The sequence below is a fragment of the Bufo bufo genome, chromosome 1 (assembly GCF_905171765.1).
Source record: "Bufo bufo chromosome 1, aBufBuf1.1, whole genome shotgun sequence".
NCBI classification, from domain to species: domain Eukaryota; kingdom Metazoa; phylum Chordata; class Amphibia; order Anura; family Bufonidae; genus Bufo; species Bufo bufo.
In genome coordinates this window covers 393,282,361-393,297,573 of record NC_053389.1, presented here as the reverse complement: position 1 = coordinate 393,297,573, position 15,213 = coordinate 393,282,361, and the positions used below count along the sequence as shown (strand labels likewise).

Sequence of the window (15,213 nt, the reverse complement as noted above, 5' to 3'; positions counted from 1 at the left end):
AAAACACACAATTGGTTGTGTTCAGAGAACACAGTTACATTCAATAGAGGTGTAGTAGTCCAATGGGTAATGATGATGTATGAACACAAGAAGTGGTCACATTTTAGCCTTTTTGATGTGAGCTGCATTCAGCCATGTTTGGTCATCATAAGTGAAAAAAATGAAGACAGTCAACATAGACATTTGCTTTTCTTCCTACAGTTCCATGCCATGGTGATGTCCAACTGGCCTCATCTCTTTGGTGGCTTCTCTCAGATGAATCCTTCTCTCCATGTTGCACTCTTGACTAAGCAGCTACAGCACTGCATGGCATGCCACCAGTTATTACAGTTCAGAGGCTCCACACTGGCCTTGGCAATTATCATCTTGGAGTTGGAGAGGATGACGCTCGACTGGTTCCCTGTTATGACCGAACTGCTGAAGAAAATAAAGGTAGGTAGAATATCTGTTATTTTCCTATAGATAATATTAGTGAGAGATTTGGAAAAGGAAAAGAAACTTGGCTGTCACCACTTATCTTCAAAGCTACCAGAGTCTTTATTTATCCATCCCCCTCATCCGTGGAGCACATAACATTTCGGAGAATAATCTCTGAACCTGACTATGCCAATTCATACAAATACCTCAGTGTATCTACCTCAGTGTTTCTTCTGTTATGCTTTGTCTGTCTTTCCAGGATTATACATTCTATTTGTATGTCTTCTGTTGTGATTTATGTCCTTGCTCCCCTCAGTCATCCCATCAAGGGATTATGCCACGTTTTAAAACATTTCCACTATCCACAAGATGGGAAATACGTGTCTGACAACTGAGACTCCCACCGATCATGAGAATGGGCATCCTATGTCTCCCTGCTGCCGCTCCATTCATCTCTATGGGACTGGCGGAGAGTACTGAGAGCTTCGATTCGGTAGTCCCAAAGAGACGGGAGTTGCAGCACACATACTTAACTGGGATAGAGGAGACATTTAAACCCTCTTAAAGGTGCTGCATTCAGCTTATTCCTTACTGCTGCCCTTGAATGACCTCATAATTTATTGGCTGAAAAAATAAAGGCGAGATGTTTTGAAGCAAACGCCTTAAGCTGGCTATAGACATGAGATTTTAACCATATGATTGAACACTTTTTGTATTACTTTTGGCTAATATCGCTTCAAACATTTACAGCCCTGCAGTCATAGATCAGCAGATGAAACGGATAGGAGAACAAAAAAACAAAACTTTAATAACATCTGATCAAATATTCAGCTCATGGATAGTTAGTGCTTGGATCATGTAGCACAATGCATCAAAATTTTTGACCGATTGTGTGTGTTACCAGTGCAAGAAAGGCCATAATTTATAAATGAGATGCAAGCACTGGGGTCCTAGGTTCGAAGGACAACATCTGCATGGAGTTTGTATGTTCTCCCCGTGTTTGCGTGGGTTTTCTCCTGGTACTCCGATTTCCTCCCACACTCCAAAGACATACCGATTGTGAGCCCCATTGGTGACAGAGTGATGCTAATGTCTGTAAAGCGCTGCAGAATATAGTAGCGCTATCTATATAAGTACATGAAATAATACAGGCAATTTCTGTTAACATTTATCCCATGTCTACGGTTTGCTTTGGTGTTGGAGCATGAGCGTGTCCTTCAGCAATTAAAGAAACTTTGAATTTGGGGGAATTTACTGAAAAATCCAAGCTGACTGCACTTTGCAGTTTCAGCAACTCCCGTAGCAGTGAATGGGAGCTAAGCAAACAGCATAGCACAGCAGGCCACCCTGTTTCCATTTTGGGAGTTATGAAATGGCGTAGCCCTACGTGCTGTGCTGCTTGTGCAGCTAACATTCACTGCTAAGGGAGTTATGGAAACACGGAGCCTACAACCGCCACTCGGGTTATTCCATTCTTGGCCAGGGGGCTAAGGGGGGAATAACTTCCGTAGACTGTTCCTGGCATTGATGGTTGCCCTTACCTTAGCATGGTTTCCTGCTGCCAACACATACTATAGTGCTGTACAGAGTATTTTGAGGCGTTCCCATGTCTTCAGCTTCTGTTGCACTCTGCTGCATTACTTTTTATTCAGTGGAAAATAAGGAGGATGTAGGAGATTTGCAAGCGAGGAAAAGTGGACTAAGGTTGCTGGAGGGTGAGGAATATGTCACTTTCCTCCTAAAGTGCTACATACTCATATGTACTACCGACTATGCCAAAAAAAAATCAAAAAAAAAATCGTGATGATGGATACATTTTAAAAAGGACCTTTCATCAGTTTAGCCCTAGTCTGAGGAGGGGGGGGGGGGGGGGGGGTCGCCCTATAAGGCAGGATAATAATTCGACTAGAGCTAGCCTGATGAAAGGTCCTCTTAAGGTAGTGATGACGTTTTGTGGCTACTTTAGGACTGGAGTTGAGGGATACTGCTTTAAGGTACATTCACACGACTGTATGCATTTTGCAGAACGCACAAGGCCAGCCCTATGATAGAAATGCCTTTTTGCGGACAAGAATAGAACATGCTCTATTTTCTGGGGGGGGGGGGGGGGGCGGAATGGAAGTATGGGTGCGGACAGCACATGGTGTGCTGTCCGCATCTTTTGCAACCCCATTGAAATGATGGGTCCTCATCCATTCAACAAAATTGCAGAACGGATGCAGAACCATAAATATGGTCATGTGAATGTACCTTTTAGGCAGCTATCAAAAACCTTGAATGTGAAAGACTGCTTAATATACATGATTGCACAAACTGACAAGTTGGCAAGTAATTTTGTTTCTGGATTGTGTCCTTTGTCTTAACCAGACATAGGATTTCTGAGGCTCTATTCTCATTGGCATTGTGGTGTGCATTTTATACCAAATTGTGACAACCTCATTTACTTTGATGTAGACTGCACAATTCTTGCTGTTAATTATGTCAAAGCCAGACAGAATTCCCCAGCAGAGCAAACGAGAACTGTAGCTTAAAGGGGTGATACAAGTTAAATAAATGCTTCCCCAGCAGTAGTAAATGTGATAAAATAGTCATACTCGCCAATCTTCTACCCTGTAGCTCCAGCCACGTGCACTGCTTCTGCAGTGGTGATGTCCTCTTCCTGGCTGCAGTGGTGACGATCCCTGCACACAGGTCACTGTGTGGCCAATCATTGGCCTCAGCAGTATATGATGCATGACCGTTGAGGCCAGTGATTGGCTGCAGCAGTGACCTGTGTGCACAGATCATCTCTGCAGCCAGGAAAACCAACATTGATGGGAGGACTGGAGTATGGTACAGGAAGCAGCAGGTGACTATCACTTCATTTGTTTTATTACATTTATAGTATTATTTTATTTTAACTTGGACAATCCCAATTCCATTATCCCTCACAATAATGTACCATGTGTATTAATTATTTTTTATTATTTATTTTGTATAGAACCATATGAAATTCTGAAACTTAAGCCTAATCTCTGTATGTTTTCTACAGGTTGACAATGCTGAGTTCATTCACTGTAAAGAGCTGGTTGATCGACGCCTTGAGACGCCATCCAATCCTCTGTACATTTTCATTTCTGCCAACCAAGACATTCAGACATGTATCAAGGATCAAGCCTCTTATTGTCTTCCTTCAGTAACATGTTCCACAGTCAAAAGGAACCAGACTCTCACACAAGATTTCAAGTCAGCTCAGGAGGCCACTCTTGCAATGGAAACTGATGAGTTTTATGATGGGTTTCAACATCTGTACAATGAAGACCATGTGGAGATGAATGAAACTCACAAAAAGTCACAGCTAGTGGCAGCAGAGAGTAGGCTATGTCCTCCCCTGACAGTGCCCACATCAGGATTAGTAGAAGGCCTATAGAATGAATCTCTGGCAAAAGTCGCCACAATTTGCTGGTGCCAAAGCAACCCTGCGAGTACATGGGGTGCATGTGTGCCTCTAGATTTTTCTTTTGCTTTAAACCAGGCACGCTGTCAACAAGTATTGCCAAACATGCTGCCACAATTGCACTGCAAGTGTTCCTCCATCCATTGCCATTACATTAAGGTATAAGTATGTAAAGGGAACCTGTCAGGAGATTCATGCTGCCCAAATCAAGACAGGCTCCCAGGTTACTGCAGTGATTTAGAGGAAACATAGGGGGTCATTTATTACACTGGTGTAAAGTAGAGCTGGCTTAGTTGCCCATAGCAAACAATCGGATTCCTCCTTTCATTTTCCAAAGGAGCTGTGAAAAATGAAAGATGGAATCTGATTGGTTGCTATGGGCAACTTAAGCCAGTTCTACTTTACACCAGTGTAATAAATGACCCCCATAGTTTAAAAATGACCCTTGGAGGATAATCTTGGGGGCTCCTTTCATTGACATGTATTTTGCCATTTGCTCATAGAGAGAGACTTGTCCAAGTGTGATAGGGAGTAGCTGTCCCTATGACTATTCTCCTAGTTCCTAGCACATTGTAAACTATATTTCAATATAAAACATTGCTGTTTGTAACCAGGGAGCCTCTTGAGATTCTGCTTGTTGCTTGGACAATATGAACCTCCTGACCGATTCCCTTTCAAATATATGTTGCCTATTTACATAAGTATTCAAGGGCCAAGGGATTTTTTTATTTGATGTTCTCCTATAATTTTAGTAGGAATCTATTGTGTAGAGAGTTTTGTGTTCCTTGGTTTTCCCCTGGTAATTTAATTTCATGGGGAGTGACCTGAACTGATCCATATGGTGGATTAATCCACACACATTCATATAGAAAATGTGGGCTAGTCTAAAAGGTGGCTACTTAAAATAAAAACATCCATCCATTTATATTAAGGTTGTCCAGCCTTCAGTGGGAGCAGTGCTGAACTGTCCACTAGAACGTTGATGGTGCTGTGTAGTTTTAGCGATGGATCTACACCCAAACAGCTGATTAGCAGGGATACGGGGTGTCGGACCTCTGCCGATCAGCCAGTGATGGCCTATCCTGAGAGGATGGACCATCACTTAAAAAAGCCTGGACACTGCCTTTTCAAACAGCTGATTGGCGGGGGAGAGGTTTTGGACCCCCCCCCCCACCAATCAGATGCTGATGACCTATCCAAAGGATAGATCATCAGTAAGAAACAGGTGTAGAATCCCTTTAAAGAAAAGGCATATGTGAATAGAAAACCATTTCGTTCATGGCTGGGCAGTCTGCCAGAACAGTATCTGCTTCTAGTGGGCCTCTTCTCTGCTTTACGGTTGCCTGAACAGGGGTCCCCCTCAGTGATGCCTAATGAGGCATATAAATAGGGATTTCCTTCAGACTGATACCATTTACAGTACTTGCATCAAGGTGTCACATTGGATGATATTTCACACGTGCTAGTATGACTATTTCTCAAATACTACTACTCAGGGATTTCTGGTCTAGGAGCAAGGGTGATTCATACAATGATGGGGATATAACAAAAATGGAGCATAGACAATTTGGAGTAGTTACCCATGGCTGACTTAGCAACCAGTTAGTTTGCTGCTTTCATTTAGCAAAGGACCTTTGAAAAACAGGCAGCATCTGTTTGCCACGGACAACTATTCCACTTTCTTTTGCACCACTATTATGCATCTCCCTTAAATCTTTCAGTACCAGCCTGTTCTACTTTAATGGTTTAGCCCATCAATGGTCCTGGTTTGTCCTTATTCTGGGAATAAACTCAACTCGGAAGCATTTTTCTCGGTTCAATATGACTAAGTTTGGACCTTTTCCTCATTTTATGTATTTTATTATAAGTTCATCTAAAGCCTAATGACTCTCATACATGTGCGGTAAATTGTTTTAACAAAGGCAGTGTTGCCGGCCAGGTTTGAAAATGAATAATCTGATCAGCTAGTATGGGCAATACTTACTGTCTTGCTTAAAATAGTTGTTCTACATGAGGCCAGGCGTGTCTTTGTAATATGTTACTTTTATATTATTTTATTGTAACAGATTAAGTACTTTTTATTATACTGTGCTAAAGAAGTATACATGTCACATTAATAGCACCTTTTTATTTCTTTGAACAGTGGGCAGCTAGTTGTTTTACCCTTATGTGTTTGTGCATAAATAATGTGATCTTGGCTTTTATTTTACTTTTATGTTGTGTAAAAAAAAAAATCTGGAAAAAAAATCGTTACAAAGTTACCTGTATGTTTTGAGTATTGTTAAGGGTGCAGAAGAAAAGCACCATCTTATGTTTAAATGTTTTTTTGGCTTTAAGACTTTCATTACAATTTGTTCCACAAGGAGTGCCAAGGCTGATGTTCAGTACAGTCCTGGACAGAGGGTGCATGGTCTTCTCATGTTCAGTATCATTGTTTCTTTACAGTGGTTAATGGAAAAGATATAACAACATCCTTTTATATTCATGGTAAGTTGTAGGTTACGTTGTATTTATTTCATGTTTTGTTTTTATAAACCTGAAACTGTGAGTTGCCTGATGACTGTAAGGCAAATCCTGATATACTAATTTCAGTCATGTTGGCTGTATTGTCTGATTTCATTAAATCTGGTGCCTATAAGACACAACTTTTTTTTTATTGTAATATATTCCTTGTAGTAATCTAGTACTACGTCTTTTAACCCTTTCACTGCCAACGTGCACTGAAATTTGCACATGGCATGAGTGGCCTGTAAGAACTAATATAAATATAAATGTTCCGCGATCACTCAAAAACGCAACCTTTGATTTCAACGAAACTTGGTATACACATCCCTTGCTACCTGGAACAATCATCACATATGGATGATAATAAGTACACTATCTATGATAGGAGGGTCAGTATTTGATAAATTTTTTGTGGGTTATTTGCCACAGCTGTTGCTACTCACGATTCAGTAGTCAACCAGATACCGTGTTTCTCTAAAAATAAGACAGGGTCTTATTTTTTTCTCTTAAAAAAGGGTTGGGGCTTATTATTGTGGTAGGGCTTATTTTGGCCTCATGAACATATTTCATATAGACACATGCCAATTACAGAACAGTGTTTATATTAAATATGACTATAACCCCCCCCCCCCCATCCATAGGAATGCACCTATATACTGCAGTACATGGGTGCATTTCTTATGACGAGGGGGGGGTTGTAGTCATATTTGCCACACTTTTAATTCTGGTACCGTATATTGCCCCTGAGCTGTCCTTACCCAAGGGACCTAGGCAACAATCTACGGTACCAAGGAGAGCAGACACGGCACGGGAGAGATATCCTACTGCCTCCTTCATGTAAGTAAGAACGTGCGGGCTGGTGGCAGTACAAGGCATACAGAGAAGTCGCCAGCCCAACGTGAAAGTGAAGGGAAGCGCGGGCTGCCGGCATAATTTAGCATTTAGTGAAGCTGCCCGCTCGTCAGGTGCTGCTTAGTGTCGAGATGTATGTTCGGGCTGGCGGCTTCACTGAAGCCTGCGCTGCCCGCCTGCCCACAGTTTCATGGCAGCTCAGGAGCTATTAGTGAGAACTCCTGAGCTGCAGCAGCCTGCACATTTCCCCCACCTTCCCTTTACATAAAATACAGCTGTATCTAGGGCTTATATTTTAAGCCTACTCCAATAACCCTGCAAAATAGCGCTAGGGCTTATTTTCGGGGAAACGCATAGTTGACCCAAAGCATTATCCAGATATGGTATCAAGTTCTGTGTGATGTCATCAATGAGAATACAGAGAAAGATGTCCTCTAATTCTGGATAATATCCACCTTAAATAGCTATTACTCTGCTTGTAGGCAGGGAATGTTAGTGTTAGGCTGCGTTCACACGGGCGAGATTTCCGCGCGGGTGCAATGCGGTAGATGAACGCATTGCACCTGCACTGAATCTGGACCCATTCATTTCTATGGGGCTGTTCAGATGAGCGATGATTTTCACGCATCACTTATGCGTTGCGTGAAAATCGCAGCATGCTCTATATTCTGCGTTTTTCACGCAACGCAGGCCCCATAGAAGTGAATGGGGTTGCGTGAAAATCGCAAGCATCCGCAAGCAAGTGCGGATGCGGTGCGATTTTCACGCATGGTTGCTAGGTGACAGTCTATAAACTGTATTACTTTCCCTTATAACATGGTTATAAGGGAAAATAATAGCATTCTGAATACAGAATGCATAGTACAATAGGGCTGGAGGGGTTAAAAAAAATAAACTCATTAACTCACCTTCTCCTCTTGATCTCGAAGTTCCCGGTCTCTTCTTTACTTGAGTTGTGGGCTAAAGGACCTTTGAGTTGAGTTTACTGATGAGTTGTGGGCTAAAGGACCTTTGGTGACGTCAGATCTCATGCTCCAATCACATGGTACATCACCACGGTGATGGACCATGTGATTGGAGCATGAGATCTGACGTCACCAAAGGTCCTTTAGCCCACAACTCATCAGTAAACTCAACTCAAAGGTCCTTTAGCCCACAACTCATCAGTAAACTCAACTCAAAGGTCCTTTAGCCCACAACTCAAGTAAAGAAGAGACCGGGAACTTCGAGATCAAGAGGAGAAGGTGAGTTAATGAGTTTATTTTTTTTAACCCCTCCAGCCCTATTGTACTATGCATTCTGTATTCAGAATGCTATTACTTTCCCTTATAACATGGTTATAAGGGAAAGTAATACAATCTACACTACAACTAACCCAAACCTGAACTTCTGTGAAGAAGTTCGGGTCTGGGTACCAGTGTCGGTTTTTTATCACGCGCGTGCAAAAAACATTGCACCCGCGCGATAAAAACTGAACATCGGAACGCAATTGCAGTCAAAACTGACTGCAATTGCAGTCAAAACTGACTGCAATTGCATTCCTACTCGCGCGGTTTTGCCGCAACACACCGGGGCGCATCCGGACCTAATCCGGACACGCTCGTGTGAACCCAGCCTTAGGCTTATTGCACACGACAGTATATTTTCACGGTCCGCAAAACGGGGTCCCGTTTTTCCGTGATCCGTGACCGTTTTTTCGTCCGTGGGTCTTCCTTGATTTTTGGAGGATCCTCGGACATGAAAAAAAAGTCGTTTTGGTGTCCGCCTGGCCGTGCGGAGCCAAACGGATCCGTCCTGAATTACAATGCAAGTCAATAGGGACGGATCCGTTTGACGTTGACACAATATGGTGCCATTTCAAATGGATCCGTCCCCATTGACTTTCAATGTAAAGTCTGGAGTCCCTTTTATACCATCGGATCTGAGTTTTCTCCAATCCGATGGTATATTTTAACTTGAAGCGTCCCCATCACCATGGGAACGCCTCTATGTTAGAATATACTGTCGGATATGAGTTAGATCGTGAAACCTCATTTCCGACAGTATATTCTAACACAGAGGCGTTCCCATGGTGATGGAGACGCTTCTAGTTAGAATATACTACAAACTGTGTACATGACTGCCCCCTGCTGCCTAGCAGCATCCGATCTCTTACAGGGGGCCGTGATCAGCACAATTAACCCCTCAGGTGCCGCACCTGAAGGGGTTAATTGTACTATCATATCCCCCTGTAAGAGATCAGGGCTCCCAGGCAGCAGGGGGCAGACCCCCCCCCCCCCCCCCCCCCCCTCCCCAGTTTGAATATCATTGGTGGCCAGTGCGCCCCCCCCCTTCCTCCCTCTATTGTAATAATTCGTTGGTGGCACAGTGTGCGCCCCCCCCCCCTTCCTCCCTCTATTGTAATAATTCGTTGGTGGCACAGTGTGCGTCCCCCCCTTCCTCCCTCTATTGTAATAAATCGTTGGTGGCACAGTGTGCGCCCCCCCCCCCCCCCCTTCCTCCCTCTATTGTAATAATTCGTTGGTGGCACAGTGTGCGCCCCCCCCCCTTCCTCCCTCTATTGTAATAAATCGTTGGTGGCACAGTGTGCGCCCCCCATCGGCCCCCCCTCCCTCTATAGCATTAACAACATTGGTGGCACAGTGTGCGCCCCCCATCGGCCCCCCCTCCCTCTATAGCATTAACAACATTGGTGGCACAGTGTGCGCCCCCCATCCCTCTATAGCATTAACAACATTGGTGGCCAGTGTGCGGCCTCCCATCTCCCCCCCCCCCCCGATCATTGGTGGCAGCGGGTTACTAGCAATAGTACAATAGTAAAAGATTCATACTTAGGTGGAGCTCCCGGCCGGACACGAACATCGCAGCAGCAGCCAGCAGCAGGTAAGTATGAATCTTCTACTATTGTACTATTGCTAAGTAACCATGGCAACAAGGACTGTAGTAGCGTCCTGGTTGCCATGGTTACCGATCGGAGCCCCAGCGATTAAACTGGGACTCCGATCGGAACTCCGCTGCCACCAATGATGGGGGAAGGGGGGGGGGGGGGGAGATGGGAGGCCGCACACTGGCCACCAATGTTGTTAATGCTATAGAGGGAGGGGGGGCCGATGGGGGGCGCACACTGTGCCACCAACGATTTATTACAATAGAGGGAGGGGGGGGGCGCACACTGTGCCACCAACAAATAATTACAATAGAGGGAGGGGGGGGGGGGCCGCACTGGCCACCAACCTATTATTACAATAGAGGGGGGGGGGGGCCGCACTGGCCACCAACCTATTATTACAATAGAGGGGGGGGGGGGGCCGCACTGGCCACCAATGATATTCAGAGGGGTGCATTTTCCGTTTTTTCCACGGACCCATTGAAAGTCATGGGGTCCGCGAAAAAAAACGGAAAACGGCACAACGGCCACGGGTGCACACAACGGTCGTGTGAAAGAGGCCTTATAGGGTAAGAATCCCAAAAGCAAACCCATGTGTGCCCCTTTAGAGCTATTTAAGTTGGATATTATCCAGAATTAGAAGACCTCCTTCTCAGTTATCAGAGGCAGCCTATTCTCATTGATGATGTCATACAGAACTTGATACCATATCTGGATAATGCTTTGGCTCAACTACTATCGGACTGCCACAGCTGTCGCTACTCAAGATTCAGTAAATAACAAAATCACAGAAAAAACCTAAGATAAAAACATCCTGCACGGTATGATATATAAATGTGTGGATGTTCCTGGCCATATTATTGAAGAAAATCACAGAAATAAAATAATAATGCACTTAATAAAGTAGATGCAAGCATTATATATGGACAAAGCCCTCACTCTATGATAAAAATCTGAGACACTTAGCCAATATATTTTGATCAAAACACATCTGTGGTGGTCTCAGGTCAGGCGGGTCCTACGCTAAACCTTTCTAAGCCATTGGACTTCTATGTTCAGGAGCGCAGAACCCACACATATGGTGTGCTGCTCCTAATCACCTCCATGTGCATCAAGCAACCAATGGGAGGAGGCGCAAGCACACCTATATGTACCACCTAATCAAGGCAGTCTATGAGATAGGAAGGGCAAAAGTGCAAAAGAATGCTACTCCCAAGATAAAATAGGAGCGCATTCACACTTGAAGGTGCCACGCCCTCAAGCATATACTACATAAACAAAAAATTTACAGAAAAAAATAAAGAGAAAAACATCCTGCACGGTATGACCCATCTGACCTGAGACCACCTTGGTGCGTGGTAGGCAGGCACAGATGTGTTTTGATCAAAAATATATTGCCTAAGTGTCTCAGATTTTATCATAGAGTGAGGGCTTTGTCCATATATAATGCTTGCATCTACTTTATTAAGTGCAGTATTATCTTATTTCTCAGATTTTCTTCAATAATATGACCAGGGACATCCGCACATTTATATATCATACCGTGCAGGATGTTTTTACTGTGATTTTTTTTGTTTTTGTTTATGTAGCCATGGGTTCTAAGCAGCTGCTTAACAATCAAAATGAAAATGGTTGAGAGCCACAAAGCAGGAGAATGCTGTAAGAAAGCGTTTTCAGGTTGCCATTTCCTCAGTTTGAAATGTAATTAAGAAATGGCAGTTGACTGTAAATGTGGAGGTCTAGAGAAGGTCTGGAACACCCAAGAAGAATTTCAGAGACAACTGCTTGTAGGATTGCTAGAAAGGCAAATCAGAACCCTGCTTAACTGTAAAGGACATTCAGGAAGATTTTGCAGACTCTGGAGTTGTGGCACATTGTTCCTTGTTCAGCAACATCTGCACAAATATGGCCTTTATGGAAGAGTAATCAGAAGAAAATCTCTCCTGCGTCCTCACCACAAAATTAAGCAAAGTTGAAAAAGAACATCTAAACAAGCCTCATGCATTTTGGATACAAGTCCTGTGGACCGATGAGGTTAAAATAGAATTTATTATACATTTGCTCATTGTGGCTGTTTGGAGAAAAAAAGGCCACAGAATTTCATGAAAAGGACACCTCTCCAACCATTAAGCATTGGGGGGGGGGGGAGAGAGGAGGAGGAGGAGGAGGAGAAGATGATCAATCATGCTTTGGGGGGATATGTTGCAGCCAATGGTACAGGGAACATTTCACAGGTAGAGGGAAGAATGGATTCAATGAAATTCCAGCAAATTCAGAACCGAAACCCAACTGCAAAAAAGCCGAAGTTGGCTTCTACAAATGCATAATGTTCCTAAACACACCTCAAAATACACAATAGACATCCTGAAAAGGCACAAGCTGAATGTTTGTTTTACAATGGCCCTCAGTCTCCTAATCTGAACATCTGTGGATAGACCTCAAAAGAGCAGTGCATGCAAGATGGCCTAGGAATCTCACAGAACTGGAAAACTTTTTCAAGGAGGTGCTACTAGGTACCAACCATGCAGGGTGCCCAACATTTTGTGGGATGTAGGTTTCAGTGTCACATTTTGGACTATATATAACTTGATTAAAGGTCATCTGTCACCAGTTTTATGGTGTCCTCCCTAAGGGCAAGGTCCCCAAGCAAAACGCTGGGTCACATTCTTTAACCCCTTCCCGACATGTGACGTATTATTATGTCATGCAAGTCAGTGACTTCCCGCATTTTTACGTAATAGTACCTGAGCGGTGCGCACCTGATCACTGCAGGGGTCCGGAAGTCCCTGGTAGCCGGGCCCCTGCTGTATCCGCCAGCATCGCTGTTTACAGCGATACCAGCAGATTAACCCCTTTATGCCGCAGTCAGCGCTGACCGCGACATAACCATGGTTGGCGGCAGGTGAAGAAGCGCATCGAGTCCCCGCGCTGCTTTGGCATAACAAGGCAGCCTGATGCCATGCAGAGGCTGCCCAATAACTTTCACGGCATCTGGACCTGCCTTCTATGGGTGCCCAGGAGATCCAGCCTCAAGCTGGGTCTCCTAGGCAACCTGTTAGTGTATGACTCAGTGATATACACCAACAGGCAATGCATTACAATACAGATGTATTGTAAAGCATTGCAGAGATCAGACCCCTAAAAGTTGAAGTCCCAGAGTGGGACAGAAATAGAGTGTATAAAAAAAACAAAAAAAAACACCCCTTTCCCCAGATTTCATAATAAAAAAATAGAAAAAAAAATGGATAGTCTGATAAACACTATAAAAAAATAAAATAAAAACTGCCATAAAAAGCCATTTTTGTCACCTTACATAACAAAAAGTGCAACACCAAGCGATCAAAAAGGCGTATGTCGAACAAAATGGTACCAATAAAACAATATTCATCCCGCAAAGAATGAGACCCTACATAAGAAAATCGCTCAAGAAACAAAAAAACTATAGCTCTAAGAACATGGAGACACTAAAACATCATTATTTTCTTTCAAATATGCTATTATTGTGTTAAAGTGAAATAAATAAATAAAAAGTATACATAATTAGGTATCGCCAAGTTTGTAACAACCAGCTCTATAAAAATATCACATGACCTAATCCCTCAGGTGTAGGGATGAGCGAACCCGAACTGTATAGAATTTTGGGGTGTCCGTGACACGGACCCGAACACGAACATTTTCGTAAAAGTCCGGGTTCTGTGTTCGGCGCTTTTTGAAAGGCTGCAAAGCAGCCAATCAACAAGCGTAATACTACTTGCCCCAAGAGGCCATCACAGCCATGCCTACTATTGGCATGGCTGTGATTGGCCAGTGCAGCATGTGACCCAGCCTCTATTTAAGCTGGAGTCATGTAGCGCCGCACGTCACTCTGCTCTGATCAGTGTAGGGATAGGATGCAGCTGCTGCTGTTAGGGCGAGATTAGGCAGGGATTTATTTACTGAAGTGATCGATATACAGCTGTGTATCATACAACCTCTGCTATTCAATTGCTCACTGTTTTAAGGCTGCCCAGAGCGTTTTTCAGTCACTTTTTTCTGGGGTGATCGGCGGCCATTTTGTGTCTTGTGGCTGTGCTTGCTATTTTATTGAGGGGTAAAATACAATTGCCAAAATAGCAGTACCCTAAGGCTGCGTTCACACGGGCGAGATTTCCGCGCGGGTGCAATGCGGTAGGTGAACGCATTGCACCCGCACTGAATCCGGACCCATTCTTTTCAATGGGGCTGTTCAGATGAGCGATGATTTTCACGCATCACTTGTGCGTTGCGTGAAAATCGCAGCATGCTCTATATTCTGTGTTTTTCACGCAACACAGGCCCCATAGAAGTGAATGGGGTTGCGTGAAAATCGCAAGCATCCGCAAGCAAGTGCGGATGCGGTGAGATTTTCACGCATGGTTGCTAGGTGACAGTCTATTCACTGTATTATTTTCCCTTATAACATGGTTATAAGGGAAAATAATAGCATTCTGAATACAGAATGCTTAGTAAAATAGCGCTGGAGGGGTTAAAAAAAAAATAAACAAATTAACTCACCTTCTCCTCTTGATCGCGTAGTTCCCAGTCTCTTCTGATGAGCTGTCGGCTAAAGGACCTTTGGTGACGTCAGATCACATGCTCCAATCACATGGTCCATCACCGTGGTGATGGAGCATGTGATCTGACGTCACCACAGGTCCTAGCCTGTAGTTCATCATTAAAGAAGTAAAGAAGAGACCGGGAACTACGCGGAGGAGGCGAGTTAATTTTTTAACCCTCAATTGATCACCTACTATGCATTCTGTATTCAGTATTCTGAATGGTATTATTTTCCCTTATAACCATGTTATAAGGGAAAATAATACAATCTACACTACAACTAACCCAAACCTGAACTTCTGTGAAGAAGTTCGGGTCTGGGTACCACAGTCGGTTTTTTATCACGCGCGTGCAAAAAACATTGCACCCGCGCGATAAAAACTGAACATCGGAACGCAATCGCAGTCAAAACTGACTGCAATTGTATTCCTACTCGCGCGGGTTTGCCGCAACACACCGTATCCGGACACGCTCGTGTGAACCCAGCCTAAATCTGGTGTTTCAGCTGTGGCTAGCCAATTGTAATACTGTCTGCTGTCTG

At 43.8% G+C, this 15,213-nt stretch overlaps 1 protein-coding gene across 2 annotated transcripts in view; it reads right to left on the bottom strand.

Annotated features, from left to right (window-relative positions):
• Positions 1-201: 201 nt before the first annotated feature.
• SEPTIN8 (septin 8) overlaps positions 202-15,213 on the bottom strand; it is a 132,451-nt gene continuing 117,439 nt past the window's right edge. For both annotated transcript variants that reach the window (XM_040405735.1, XM_040405727.1), the window contains exon 10: positions 202-417. In XM_040405735.1, coding sequence (XP_040261669.1) covers positions 252-417 — 166 coding nt within the window. In that variant the 3' untranslated portion in view covers positions 202-251. The remainder of the gene's footprint in view (positions 418-15,213) is intronic.